The 15,322-nt window shown below is 39.2% G+C and overlaps 1 protein-coding gene across 2 annotated transcripts in view; it reads right to left on the reverse strand.

Annotated features, from left to right (window-relative positions):
* The window catches only part of osbpl3b (oxysterol binding protein-like 3b), a 42,706-nt gene that overhangs the window by 17,425 nt on the left and 9,959 nt on the right, over positions 1-15,322 (reverse strand). For both annotated transcript variants that reach the window (XM_015004327.2, XM_015004332.2), the window contains exons 2-7: positions 7,742-7,893; positions 2,747-2,863; positions 2,016-2,069; positions 864-977; positions 483-647; positions 237-360 (exon numbers count right to left, since the gene is read on the reverse strand). In XM_015004327.2, coding sequence (XP_014859813.1) covers positions 237-360; positions 483-647; positions 864-977; positions 2,016-2,069; positions 2,747-2,863; positions 7,742-7,837 — 670 coding nt within the window. In that variant the 5' untranslated portion in view covers positions 7,838-7,893. The remainder of the gene's footprint in view (positions 1-236; positions 361-482; positions 648-863; positions 978-2,015; positions 2,070-2,746; positions 2,864-7,741; positions 7,894-15,322) is intronic.

Here is a 15,322-nt window from a genome sequence, read left to right on the forward strand (position 1 = left end):
AAGTTTAATCAGCCATTGTTAACACCACAAGACATAATAATTACTAGAACAAAAGGAAACGGAGATATGAGCCGTCGGTGCTTCAAAGCTGAGCATTAACTGAGTTGTTTCACCATCATTTGCATTTCAAAAACTGGGTTGACAGGCAGTACTTTTGCGGTGTTCTACTTAGCAGGGGAATTAGGAGTTTCTTTTAGTGTTGCAGAGCTCACACATGTCAGCGGTCACGGTCTCACCTTTAGAGCATTTGTCCATGTCATCTGACGACTGGAGCCAGGCAGCTACTTTCACCTGGCTGTTGGCGCTCAAAGGGAATCCTGACGCAGGAAGCACCGACGACTGCCTCCGTATAGACATGACCTGCAGCAGCAAGCAAACTCTAAATTACTGCACAAACAACTTTCTCTTATCAGGACATCTTTCTCTACATTGAGCAGTCAATATAAGTCTAATTGCGTGCTGTGCGTAGTCCTCGGGTGCACCTTCCTCAAGGAGGGTCCCTCAGCTATGCCAGGGGAGTTGGGGGAGGGGTACATGGGGAAGAAGAAGGATTTCTCGTTGGCGCACATGGCAATCTCATTCTGCCGGTAGAGCCGATGGTGGCGCAGCTTGGAAACCCATTCGTCAAACAGCTCCTGTGACTTAATCTGCCATCAGAGTTAAACACAAGGTCAAGGAGGTGGAAACGCCTGCAGGAAGTTATCAGCCAACATTTCCTCTCACAACCAAGACAATAAATTCATAAGTCTTTACTGTTAAGGAATCCAAAATCCAAAAGAACAGAAAAAAAACAAAAAAAAACAAAAGGAAACCATGCTGTTCTCCTGGGTGAGTTATTGTATTCATCGGCTTGGCTGGTTTACCTTCAGGTGATAGATATTCTCCTCGGCGTCAAGATCAATACACTTGGACTTCTTCTTAATGGCCATGACGGAGAGACCCACGTCAATGCAGCCATGCAGTTTCCCCTTCTCAATCTGTGAGGCAGCACCGGCACAAAATATCACAATCATATTTGATGGATTGTTAAACAAGCGCTGCAGGATGATGTGCAGTTTCAGAACGAAAGAGTAATCCCGTTATTGGCTCATGGAGGCAGACTTACTGCCTGGTTTAACAACAGCGACTCGAGTAAGTAAAACACACAACATCATTCATCACAATGATAAAGAGGCTGAGAGGAACTTAAAGACTTTTGTGTGAAGATTCTCATGTGTATAAGAGAAGATTTACAGAAGGCACAAAGTGTTCTTTATGGTATTACTTCTTCAATTTTACCACATTTTGTCCCATTTCAGCCACACATACTAATGAATATTATTACATTCTATGCATGTAAGTATTCTGCATGTTTTTATTTGCTTCTTTGGGGAACAATAAACTTTGCTTTGAACGTTTCTTAAATCTCTTAACATGTGGCATACCAACACAAAGCACAACATCCTTTGGATGTGGAAGCAAAAGTATACATGGTCTCAAAACTGATCAAAAATTAACATTGAAAAGTTGGGAGATATATTCGTATTTGATCCCAAATTCTTCTGGTATCCCTGAATAAAATCCAGGGCAGGGCATTTGCCTCTCTGAAATGTAACGCTTGCCCTTCAGAAGGCAAATGAATTTGATTAGATTTGGATTCTACCTACATACGAAATCTCAGTATGAACTTAGCTGTCTTATGGAGGCCTCAGAAATTTTTTAGATAACATTAAAGAACAAGCAGCATCATGAAAATGAAGGGAAAGGAAGCCCGGTGCTAGATCAAGTCATATTTGTGTGTTTGAATGACAGACTTGCAGCTGTAATTTCAACAAGACGTGTTACAGCATATTGACCCAACACGGCAAATTGTATTTTGGAATTTTCAGTCTCCTTGTCCTTCCTTTTCACATTTATTTATTCTTTTCTTGATCGTCAAAGAAAATTTCAATGAGACGCACCAAAGTCTGAGGCCGTGAGTACTTCTGCAGAAGACTGTATTATCTGACAACACTACACGATAATTATGTACTCACATCAGCACTGCTCTTGCCATATTTAAGGATCCCCTTGTCCAGGGAGAAGTATCTCTGTAAGGAGAGAAAGTGACAGTGAATACACGCGATGTAGCCGGAGGGATGTGGAGCGTTCCTGACAGCAAAGCGGGGACTCTGCTATAACTCTGTAATCGTGACAGAAAAAAAAAAAACCTCTTGATGATGTCTAATTAATTTTTCGACAGCAAGATATTTGTCATCCCGGACCCTCCTCTTGTGTCTGCCTGCCTTTATTACTCCTCCTCTCGCTCAGAGTCACTCTTTCTCTTCCACCAAATGTAATTCTCAGAGCTCTTATTGTACATCACGAGAATCAGACTGGTGAAAGCCCAGAAATCCGACTTGAAGTCAATACTAAACGCAGTATAGCAACCAACAGGCCATCAGCTAATGCGTCTGAGTGGAGCACCGAGATATCTAAGCATTATCTTCCGAGGAAAAGCTTTCAGACTGAATGTAAACAGGCGCTGACCCCCCCGGTCACATGTGACGCTTTCCAAGGGTGGAATCATCTGCTGCATAAGCTCATTCAATTAGTTCGAAGCGCCCATGAGGCGTGTCAGCAGGACTGGAAAAGCAACATGAAAATTGTGAAGGAAAGATGTAAAATTGAATTGACCTGCAGTCATTGTGGCTGGAAATAATTCACTCCAAAGGGAAGCATAACATATTAAAGGAAACTTAAGGAGCTTGAAATAGTTTTATTTTACCTTGTGCCAACCTTTCATGGGCCACTTCCTCCTCTTCAGCATGTAGCCCTCCTGTTTCTGCGGCTCCAGGACATTGCTGACCCCCGCACGCAGACCCTCCACTATTTCCCAGCTGTCCTGCAGGCACAGATGGACGAAAAATATGCAATTGTGATGCATCTGCTAAACGTCGTTATGGTATTGATTACAATTAATCCAGCTCTTCCTCATAGCATCTCCGCTATTAGAATACAATGTACTTCAGGCATGGGCAGTAAGAGGGAACGGAGTCTTTCCAGTTCACCAAATCTATATGTGCTCAGCTTAATGCTATGCAAGGAGCATTAAGCTGAGTTTTAATGCATGGCACTTAATGGCATAATGGTCTGTCAATTGTTACATCCTTTGAAGACGTGGTATTGCACTGATGCTGTGATGACGACTGCAATTCAATACATTGTGCTCTAAAAACTGTATTAACCTAAATGAATCAGGTCAGACACAGAGGAGACAGATACAGAAAGTTTTAACTTACGGTGCAAAAATCTTCATAGTTCTGAAACTTTTTCATGCTTTGTTGTGTTACAACCACAAACTCAAAAGTATTTTTTACTGTGATTTTATCAAAATAACATCGCATCGCAGATTACGATACAAGGATGCTTTTCTCCAGCAAGCATAGGGAAGCTGATCAAACATAGAAGCCCTCTTAGATCTTGCAGAAGACTTCAGATTGGGGTTCAGGACAATAGACCTAAAAATACAACCTGAACTACAATTCAAAGCTCAGTAGAATAGTCATGTGGCCCAGTCAAAGTCAGATCTGAATCCCATTTCAATTTATGAAAAGCTAGAAAATTGATGGTCACATCTTGCCCCCCTAAAAAAACCAACAACCAAAAAGGAAAACATGTTTAAATCACAAAAGTGTTTGAAAATGATGTGCCACTCTTCTTCAACTAAACAAATGTATCTTCTTTTGAACTACATTTATCCAAATTAAACACAACAAAAGTTGTGGGTGAAGCCTAACAAAAACTGAGGAAAGTTCAAGGAGAACTGATACTGTAAGAATCAAAATCCTGCTTTGATTTGTTCCATCAGTCATCAGAGGGCGACTGCTGTCGAAACAAAGTGTCCAATGAATGAATGTGAACTTTCACCTCATGGTCCCATTTTACAAAATTAGCCTTCTGGTCGGGTCTGACTGTTTCCTGACTGAGATTAAAAGGTTTAAGTCCAAATCCCCAGCAGGTACAAAGATTGAGATGATATTTTGTCATAAAACTAATCCCCACAGCCATGTTTGCGTTGCAGCAGTTAGATTTCCAGGAAGGGTTTAGAAATGCTAAGAGGAATCTAGAATATCTGTGTGGCAGGGGCGGTATTAGGATGTGGGAACATGGGGGCTTGGCCCAGTACAGAAATAACTGAACTTGATATGAATGCAGTAAAGTTTATAAGTCATTCGACATTAAAACAATATAGGACGTATTAGTTTTCTGCCTAGGCTGGATTTAAAAGAAAAGTGATTTTTAGCAATTTCAACAAAAAGTGTACCACCCTCTATTTGGTTGAATATTGTCTGTCAGAAGCTAAAATCAAATAACTACTGTTTGGTAGTGCAAACTGTGCATCTGTAATACACATAATCATAATTTCATGTCATCATTTAAGGTTCTGTTTCGTTTTAGGTTAAGATTTGTCTTGATTTCAGATAGGGACCAATTTCTTCAACAGCTCTTCTTGTGCGCTCCACTTTGTTCATTCTTACAAGATTTTGGTTTGCTCCCTGCCTCTTTGTCACACCAGGTATCTGTCTCTAATCAACCACCTACAGGATCTCTGTGATTATTCTCCTCTCTATATGCTGTGTCCTGAACCTTTTTTAATATTATGGTTTTCCATCACCTTTATCATCTTCTCCTGCTGTTCTAATTAATGAGGAAACCAACGTCTGATCAGTTTTACAATATTTAAATGCGAATATAAATCTAGATTGCCAATGACGGCTCACAACAGCTAAACCTTAAATGTTTTTGTGGCACTAGTTCCCTGTATCTGGAGTAATCAGAGAGGAAATGGACAGAGAAGGAAGGTGGGAAGACGGGGCGCAAAGACCCCTAGGCCAGGAATCGGACCCCAGATGCTGCATTAAGGTCTAATGGCTTCCATATATGGGGCGCCTGGTCTACCAGCACCTCTATCCGTCGTCCTGCCCCAGGGACAGGGACAGCTGACGTCATGCTGGAGTGGGCCAGTTGTTAAAGCTCGAAAAAGATGTTGCTCTGAGCAGCAGTCGCATCTAACAATCAACTACAACTTAAATGCCACAGCAATCATCAAATGTAGCTGCATGATATTTACCCACTGTTAATGTTTTTACGTCACGGCTGTTTAGACAGGCACTGGGTGTTTGGAAGGGGTCTGAAGTGACTTGCACATTGTTGTCTCAGTGCATGCCCGTCCCAGTTAAGCTAACAGTATCTGTCAGGCAGGGGTGAATGCTGAAGGTGAGAACATCTAAAAAAAACAAACAAAAAAAAAAAAAACAGGAATGAGGACAAAGGACAAAGCTGGTGGACTGCTCTTTGAGTCCCCCCCCCTCTCAGTTTGTCATGAGCCCCTCCTCTGACAAAGTCACACTGTGACTCATTATTGTAGCACGCTGACTGGACACTTCAAGGTCAAGAGACTTCTCAAAAAGAAGCGGTGATATGGAGCCCAGAGGACAAGGGCTTCTTACTAACGCCACTTAAACGGAAATTGTAAATTAAAACGTTTCATAGCAGGCTAATTTATTGTTTGTCCTTGAGCTCCAAGTCTTGACCTTCAAAGCTTAATATTCTATGCTTTTGGTCCCAGCTTCTGATTAAATAAAACAACGAAGAATAAATTGTTACATCCTCTGCTCTCTGTTAAATGTTCTTGCTTTCAAAACCTGAGAGCCACTGTGGCTCTTTCTCTTTTAGTGTCTTGTGCTGATTGCAACAGGTGGATCCAGTGCACTACTGTCACAGACTCAAGCCGTCTCTTATCTCCTGCGGTCTCAGCTGCTTTTTCCACAACTTCACTGCCAGGCTGGAGAGTCAAACACCTGCTGTCAGTGCTTAATCCAATATTTCAATGTTTCGGATGGCTGGATTTGCGGTAATCCTCCCTTTTTCCCCTTTAACTCCCAGGCTTTCTGGCCTGTCCACACCTGCATGATTCACCGTCCAAATCCACTCTGAATCAGTTCATCTCTCCCAACTTACATCAGTCCTGCTTTATTCTGCTTTTCTGACTAACAAAGTCTACCGACTCATTTCCTAATTTGGATTCAAATGAAAACATCTCATCCTTTGTAAATTAAACTCCCTACTAAATTTGGACATGACGTAATTTTTCATGAGTTACAATAAGGAGCTTTGTCTGATTTAAGCTTACAGGGTAGAGATCTAAACATACCCTCTTGCATAATTGCAGAATTATTTTTTTATTTTGTTTTTGTGGTTTTCTGTTAATGGAAATACCTTCTCAGTTCCTCCATTTGTTATTCCCATTAAATAATCACTCCAAAGTTTGTCTGGTTGATAATCCTTGAATGATATTTAATTACTTACATCTCCCAAAAGGAAAGTCTGTTCTATAGTAGTAGTTAAAATTAATAGGTCTGCTGAAAGAGGCTTGAAGCAACCCTGTTAAATAAAACAATTAAATCTATTGATTGTTTTTTCAAATGATTTTCTGTTTGCCTGGCCCTGACTGATTAGCTTAAATATAAGAGCTACAGGGTCCCACTAACAGCAGTGCATGCTGTGGATTGCACAAAAGAAGAATGTTTCAAGGTTGTTTTTTTCAAACATTTTTAAGAGATTTTGGTCGATACTGAACATAACAGGGTTTCTAAAGATTTGTCGACTTAGCATCTGTGATGCAACTCTTCAACTCTATCACATAAAGATGCTTTACTGGACTGAGATCTGGTGACTACAGAGGCCAGTGGAGTAAAGAAAACTCAATTTCATTTTAAATGGCTCACTTGTTGCTAAGGGGTCCATGGGAATAAAGCACCCTACCTCCACCACCATCAGCCTCCAACCACTGAGCATTGAGAATGGTGTTTTTGAATGTCTTGGTTGTAACATGTGTCTAATTATTTGAGTCTTCCTTTTCTCCTGATACAAACAACTGTGACTCACTGGATATTTTCTCTGTCTTTGAACATTCCCAGGAAAGCCAGGCTCCAGTTTCTCGAACATAGCTGCCTGCCAAAAGCAACCACATCACATCCTCATTGTGATCCTCAGTTTGGGCTTCAGTGAGCCCGCCCTCAGCTGCAGATGCCTCAATGCACTGAGTTGCTGATTAACTTCTGTTGACAAGCCGTTAAAAAGATGTAACTGAAAACATTCTCTTGTTACACTACAGGAAGGGTTTCAACTCCAGTCCTCGAGCATCAGCGCCCTGCAACTTACAGATGTGCTTCTGCTTCAACACGACGGAGTCATACAATCCGGTCATTAGCAGGACTCTGGAGAGCTCGGCTGCATGCTGACGAGGTAATTCAGCCGTTTAGTTCAGGTGTGTTGGACCAGTGACACATAAAAGTCACACAACACTGGCCATTTGTTATTATCATTAACCTTTACTTCACCAGGAAAATTTCATTGAGATTAACAATCTCTTCTACGAGAGAATCCTGGTAAAGACCGGCAGCAGCACTCCGAGTTTACAGAACATTCAAAGCAAAACAGAGAAAGTTTGCACTGTCATAAACAAATTAGTTGAAAGAGTCCTTGAGGACAAGACCCCTTAACAATTGACTGTAAAGAGAGATTTGTGACCATGTTTAGTCATCCTCACCTTGTGCCACAGACATTTTTGCTAAGCTGATTTAGGTAAGTTAGCGCAAAATAAAGAGCAGCTGAGTCATACCAAGTCTCTTCTTATTCACCAGGCAAACTGCTAGCTGAGAAAATCAGTCATCAAACATCTCTCCCTCCCTCACATTCAAATATTGTGAATTGTTACCTGTCGGCTGTCGTGCTTGGACGAGGAGCTGCTGTTGCTCCTCGATAAGGAGGGTATCTTCTGTGACATGGCTGAGTTGCGGTCCTCTGAACTCATCCTGCTGCCGTCTGGCCCGTTCAGGCTATAGCTGGATCACGAAAGGCATTCCCCTGCTGTAAGAAAAAGAGGGTGAAGAGTTGGTCAGAAGAAGAGAGAGTGGCAAGAAATATGCTGTGAATAGGAAGGTCCTCTAAAAGGCTTTTAGCGCTCACTGAAAAATGCATAAGGTTATTCAAAGTGATTAGTTTTTCCATCTCGGTGTAGCAGAAACGTGGACTTTAATGAGGAAACCTTCACTCTGCTCTCAGTATCGAAAGTCAGGACTGGGGGACATAAATTAGGGAGCAATTGAAGAGACCAGAGGTTTAAATATTTCATACTTTACCCTTTCAGAGGGTGATGGATTGTCAGCAGCTTAGATCCCATAAATCTAAATCCCATAAATCACACTTGAAATGCATACGCACAGCAGTGCGGGATCATATACTGCATTCAAAACCGAGGAAAAGTATTGAACTACTCTCTGCCATTATTATACAAAGTGGCCTCATTTTAAAGTGTTTGCTGTGTATGAAAGTGGCGAAATTATGAACTGTCTGATATAAAATCTGGACTAACAGCTAAAGTCCATCATCCAGTCAAAATGTGCTTATTTTTTGCTTTAGCAAAAAGACACCAATAAGAAAATACATAATTTCTGTCAGACATGCAAATACTACTTCATTTGCATAAAGTGAAAGGTAAAAACACATTCTAATTAAGATTAATCCTCCCTTTGAGACACATGATCCGTACATTTGCTATGACTCATTTCACATTGCATCTCCATAATGTGGAAATTAAAGACAAGTGGCACGTGTAGACACTCGGTGAGATGTGAGATCGTGAGTGAAATGTGAAATGATCATTTCAGCAGAGGGTAAAAATAAATGGGCATCTTAAAGAAATGTCAGCCTTGAGTCCTCTGCCACACAATTCTGGGATTTTATTAAATAATGTTCTCATTATTTGGCAGAATCAGAACAACAGTGTTTTGCTAATTTGATCTAAGAGGTGGTTTGTCAGCCTCTGCTGATCAACATTCAGGTAGTGTTTCTGCACATTTTATGCAGGAACAAGCAGAATGTTAGTTTTACCAAAGATGTGACAAAACATTGATTTTATGGGTCATTAACCCCCTGCTCATCAATGTGTGAAGGGACCATCTGTAAGACTCAAAGACGCAAGAAGCAGCTGGTCTTCAGGTTCAGGTCTTCGTAGTGACTTTGGTGTGTAGAGTACGGTGGGCGCGGGCGGCCCTGAGGTGCAAACCACTTCAACAAATTAAAAAAACACAACATTAACATAGCACAATTACAAATGACAAAAACACAACGAAGCACAATTGCAACTTACAAAAACGCTTCATTAACAAAACGGAAAGGTTATTTCCCAGTTGGAGACTTGAGAAATGGCTGATTGTGGACGACAGTGCTTTTGAACCGGAAGTTATTGCTTGAGCGAGTCGCCCTGTTGTTGCTATGCGTTATAGCGTCCGCCATATTGAAAGTGTCTTATCTGCCAGCAAGCCCATACAACGGGCCGAACTTCGTAAAGTGCCGTTCTGCAAAGTATTTTAAGTTAATAAATGTCACTCACACAATGAAAAAAAAAAGAAAAAAACTAAGGGCAACTCAAACTTCTGATGTGATTATTTAATTGTTTTGGGGCACAATAATTACATTTGATACAACTGATTCTAATAAGTCGTTTTTATTGAACACACACACAGACACACCTTTACAGTGGTGCATTCATGAACATATTAACACAATTCCATAATTCACTGTGCATTTGCTATTTCAAGATATGAATTAAAAAAACGTAATTTCATAATTTTTTTACGCATTTTATTGTAAAGACAAACTTTGATAATAGTTGTCAAACTTTAGCTACATATTTTTACTTTAAAAAATATTTATTACAGTGTAATATAACTGTGCTATAGACACTAGTGTGAACGAAATCTAACAGACTAAATTGTTTTTAATGTCTTTACATAAACTGTCTTAATACCTTAATACTTCAAATTGATATCACTTAAAATACACAAAAAGTGAAAGAAAAACGTGTACAGTTCATTACAAATGTATTTATATTATTCTGACAACACAGAGCACAGGCAGGAGTTCAGTCTGCTGGTCAAACTGGGAGCAGTTCGGTGACTGGGCCTTCTGGCTTGCCACAGGTTAAAGCAAATGATAAAAATGATCTAACAGTGCAATAGAAAATACATCCCTGATTCATTCACATTCAGGAGAAAAACAAAACAAAACATATCATCACCATATGGGGGTATTGACTTAGCATCTAAACAGACATTGTGGAGATTAGCTGCGAAACAGAAGTCTGAAGAAAAACAGCTCCAGCTCTGATCTTTATGGATCTGTCCAGACGAAATCCCCCGGTCTCGGCGCTGGATTAATGTACTTTCAGTCCAATTCAGGTTCGCTGTTATATTAAGCACATTATTTTAATCTACATAAATTATACGAAACATCTTACAGACAACTGACGTACCTAAAGCAACCATGTTTGACCACAGACAAACAGCGACTTGTCTTGCGAACTTCTACGTAACCATGGCAACGATAAACAAATGGCAAAAGCGCCCGTTACAGGTTTTTCATTGCCTCTCCCTCTTTAGACAAACAACACGGTTTTAAAAAAGTTAGCTAAACTAAGAAAAATAATCAGAGTAGTCAACTGGGGCAATTTAGTTACAAAGGAAATATTTCTTGGTTGTTTAGAAGTTTGTTTCGCCACGGAAATGCAACAGTAATGGCCACAAAGTCAAGAAATTCTGCTCGTAAATTTACGTTATTATCTTTAATTCTTACCTTTGAAAAGTATAGGCAGCGGGTCCACTTTGTACTGTAAGACGGTTTAAAGTAGTCCACGCAGCACGTTCTTTCCACTGCCACTTTCAAGACGGCGGCGACGTAAGTAGGACTCAGCGTGTACGTATTCATGCGAGCGATTTCTCAGGTCTCTCACTGGGACATACCTCATACCTCTTTTGTAGCGTTTTTGTAATTTGTAATTGTAATCTGACTTTGAATCTGTCATCTTTGAGCTACATATCGGCGCTCTAGTGTTAGGCAAAAATAAATAAATAAAAAAATAAAATAAATAAAAATAAAACGATCAGTAAACACCTTTGTCATGTGGTCAAGTCGCACCAGTTCTTCGTCTCTGAACAGGAGGCTGCGGTTAAGAGCGCAAGGCACTTAGAATGAATCCACAACAATAGATCAAAGAGGCTGGACGCAGAAAAGAGACACAATGTCAGGGCAGGAAATTTTCCAGCTCAATTAATTTTGAATGCCATTAACTAAACCATGTCAGAAAAAAAAGAGCTAAGATTCAGACAACAGTGATTTAGACAGCACTATATGCTGCATCTCATTTAATCTGCTGCTTTCTTACTATATTTGTCTGACTTATTCATCCACTTTTCTTCTGACCAGACCAACTAAAGGTCTGTGACACAGTTAACTTTCAAGGTGTAATTCTCCCGTCTTTCATCAGTGTGACAGTAGCGTCAGACATCAGAACTCCAACAATTACCCCATTTTACTGATGATCACATGCGCCATGGACTCATAGTGAAGCATCCGCTTGCAGAGTAGCTGTGTTTGAAGCAGGAATGCATGGATGCTGCTTCACTTTACTTAGGTAGGATGAAGAAAAACGTGAAAACAGAAAGATGAGAATACGTAGGCCGACATGGCGAAATGACAAAATCTACATGATATTATTCATTTAAAATGGATTACATTTGTTTTCTTAATGGTTTTATTGGTGCAAGTGGCCTTTAGTGGCAAGTGGTCAGACAGGAAACTGGGTAGGGGAAGACAAGGTCATCAGGCCGGGACTCAAGCCTGTGATGGCAGCGTTGAGCACTAAGGCCAGCTCATCCCAAGTTACATGTGTGAAAAAATATATAAACTGTAATGTTTATAGTGGAGTTTCAATGTGTGAAATGTGTCTGGGTCATTCTATAATTGCAGATACATTTGATGTCCAGAGTCATTATTTTTGGTCTGGTATATTAAAATATTTCAATTTTTAAATGTTTTCGTAATTTATTACTCATTTTAATGGATCATAATATTTAACAAGTAAAAACATTTAAGTAAATACATTTAAAATTGTTTTATATAGCTGAAAAACCAAGATTTCTTGTCGTCCGAGTTGGGTACTGTCTTTTTTATTAACCTGAAAAATGATGCAAAAACCTATGTTTTATTATTTTTCTTTGGTGAATTTGTTTTTTCTGTCTTTTTTTAAACTGCCTAAAAGGTCAATTTAATAACAACATCACATTAAATTAACTCAAAATACCCTTATTTTTGAAAAAATATGTGTCCGAGAATTTTTTGTCAACTCTGTTACCATATGGTTTTGTCCCTGTAAATCTGGGAAATTGCCTTCTACGGCTATATAAACTGCATAAAATTAAGTCATTTACTTTTACTGATAAGACCTGAAACACACAGAGGTCTATGTGCCATTCTCTGGGAAATATTTTAGTTTAAAAATCACAATCACCAGGTGTTATCGTTTTCAACTTCAATCTTGTTACCAAAGAATCATGAGAAAAATACAACAGATTTTTGATCAGAGACAAGTTTTTTTAATGGTTTTTAAACCATTATCTCAGTGGTGTCATGTTTTTTCACAATTTCTACTCACAAGTGGAGTTTTTAATAAAAATGTTTGAAATTGTCAATTCTGTTACTGTCAACTCTGTTACCAAATAGGGTAACAGAGTTGACAATAACAGAGTTTTCAGTTCTAAATTATTATGGTCCTGTCAATTCTGTTACTAACACCAACTCTGTTAGGTAACAGAGTTGACATGTTTATGACATACTTTCATAAAAAAAAAAGGAAAACTGTTGTCTAGAGCACCATATACATTGTTGGTTGACTTCTGCTGTGATTTAGTATTACTGACCAATTTTATTTCTAAAAGAATAATGGTTTTCAATGAGTTTTAATGAAAAACGTTTGACCCTATGCGAACAACTCTGTGAAAAGTTGAGTATCTTTTGATTGTTTAAAATGTATTTTTAAGTAAAACATCTCCATTTAAAGTATTTGGGTAGTAGGACACTTGGTGTAATGGAATAAAAATATTTTAGTCTGCTAGAATTTATTGTTTTTTTCACTCACTGTCTATATTGTCCGTAACAGAGTTGACATAACATACCGCAAAATATACGTTTTTTCTGAGAAAAAATTATAAAATATGTAGCTAATGTTTGGCAATTACAGATTTTTTTAAAGTTTAATGCCTTTTCAATAGACTACCTAAGAAAATTTTTAAGAAATGAAAAGTTTTTTTTTGTCATTTCTTGAAGTGCCAAATGTATCTCCAATTATAGAATCACCCGTCTGTGAAGAGAGGAAAAGAGGTTGGATAAGTTTTAAGTAGGCTAAATGAATGGGGTGAGCTTGAGGTAATATTGCTCTGTAAGGAATAACAAGTGCTTATTATGTGAGTAAGGATTTTAAATACATTAGTCAGAGAGGAGTTTTCCAGTTTCTCCTACTGTCAGACTTGTGTATGGGTTTTAAGCAAAGTTATTGCGATTCTACAAATGTGGAGAAATTGGGCAATAGTGAAACTCTTATAATTTTTTTTTCCACACACTGTTATTGATGATTACTGTTTCAGACTGTGTGAAACCCCTGCTATAGATCTCCTCAGGTTTAATGACTATGCTGTACAAAACAAAAGGACATATATAAACCGATGTTCGTTTTAGAGCCACATCAGAGACAAAAAGATAAACGGTTTGCGCATAGAGGGGGATCACATCTTTTGAAAACTTCAGCAACGTGTGGGTGGGCATGTAGCCACTATTGTTTCATAATGGGAAACCAGCATGACACTTGGACAACATCCGTGTTTAACTAGCAAAACCTAACCGCTCTTCTTGATTTTCTCACTTTGTGTGTTTGCTCAGCTTCCGCAGAGTAGTTTAACTTAATTTAGTTTATTTTTGTCATTAAGAAGATAGGAATAAGCAAAAAACTAGAACAAATTGTGCAGCCAGTAAAGGATGGCATAACTAGACCCCCAATCAAGAATTTGGAACTTGGAAGAAAACTCTGAATAACACTTGCCAAATATAAATACAGTTTAAATCGCATGGTGATGCACTGAAAATGTTAAACCTGCTAGTTTCTCTGTAAGCATATAAATAAATAGCAAAATAAAAGTACAACGTAGAATGTGAAGAACTATAAACCAGAATGGCTGAAACACAGTATTTGAAATATATATATATATTTTTAACTGAACGTCTTAGCATCGTCTCTCCTCAGAGCTCCAGGTCTAGGAGGGGAACCCAGACTGGCCCGTTCATTTCTGAAACCTCCCCTCAAGTCTGAAAAGTCTATAAATAAGACGAGACAGAAGTAGTTCAACCCAGATCTATTTCTGGTTCACAATGTTGAGGTGTTCAGGGAATCAACTGGTTTCCCTAAACATCCATCATCTGTGAGCAAGTAGACAACCCTAGCAATGTAAATTGGGTGTCTAATGTTTAAACTTAGGTAGAGATGTTTTTAAGCCTTGTGGACTGTAGCCCCCAAGCATCTGGCTCGTTTTGATTAATTTCATCGATGGCCAATTAAGGGAGATTGGATATATGGCCTCTGTGTTACATTCCTTAAACTCTTCCTTAATATCTTTAATTGCCAGAAACTTTTCAAAGTTCTCCTCCACAGCTGATGCTGATAGTGGAGTTCTTTAAAAAAGGCAAATGAGAGACCTGTTTACAAACTCTGCAAATCTCAGCCTAATCTCTCCCTATGCTGTCCCAAGCACACAGATATAAGCCAAAAGCTTTCCAGTCTAGCTCCTCTGCAGTTCCTGTTACAGATGTTCCTCTGTCTATCCACCGTCTCCAGAGGCTGCAAGAGCAGCACACAAGCCCAGCAGGCTTTCAGGCCTCATTAGGATGTGAGTCACCAGAATGAGAGGCTTTTGGTCGAACCCCCCACAGTGAAGCTTTCATCGGAAATAGAGTCATAAGTTGTAGAAATTACAGTGCTTAATCTCCTATTAGCAGTAGATGTGACAGTGTTTCAGAGAAGTTGGGTAGGGATGGACTCTCATTTCTGAGAAAGGATGAGAGGAAAGTAAAAACGAGAAAGCAGGTCTCCTAGAGTTTAGTAATTAGGAAGGAAAGAAAAAAAACGCCTAACGCAGTTCTAGAAGTAGATGCGATACAGGAAAAGTTACCAGAACGTCTTAAATTTTTGTTAATATGCAAAATGTAACGACTATGGGCTATCCTTATCAGGGCGTTTCACAAAGTAACCAGTGTTTGTGTAAAAGCCGAGCAAAGTGCAGATGAAAGTGTGAATCAAAACCCCATTTTAGCAGGCTATTCAACTTGAAGTGAACTCTTAACTGAATCCCTGCCTCATGATAATGTCTCAGCGAATGAAGCAGAAGAAAATCAATGTTGATTTAGTAATGCC

Source organism: Poecilia mexicana, unplaced genomic scaffold (assembly GCF_051168715.1).
Source record: "Poecilia mexicana isolate PSO_F unplaced genomic scaffold, ASM5116871v1 scaffold_16, whole genome shotgun sequence".
Taxonomy (NCBI): Eukaryota; Metazoa; Chordata; class Actinopteri; order Cyprinodontiformes; family Poeciliidae; genus Poecilia; species Poecilia mexicana.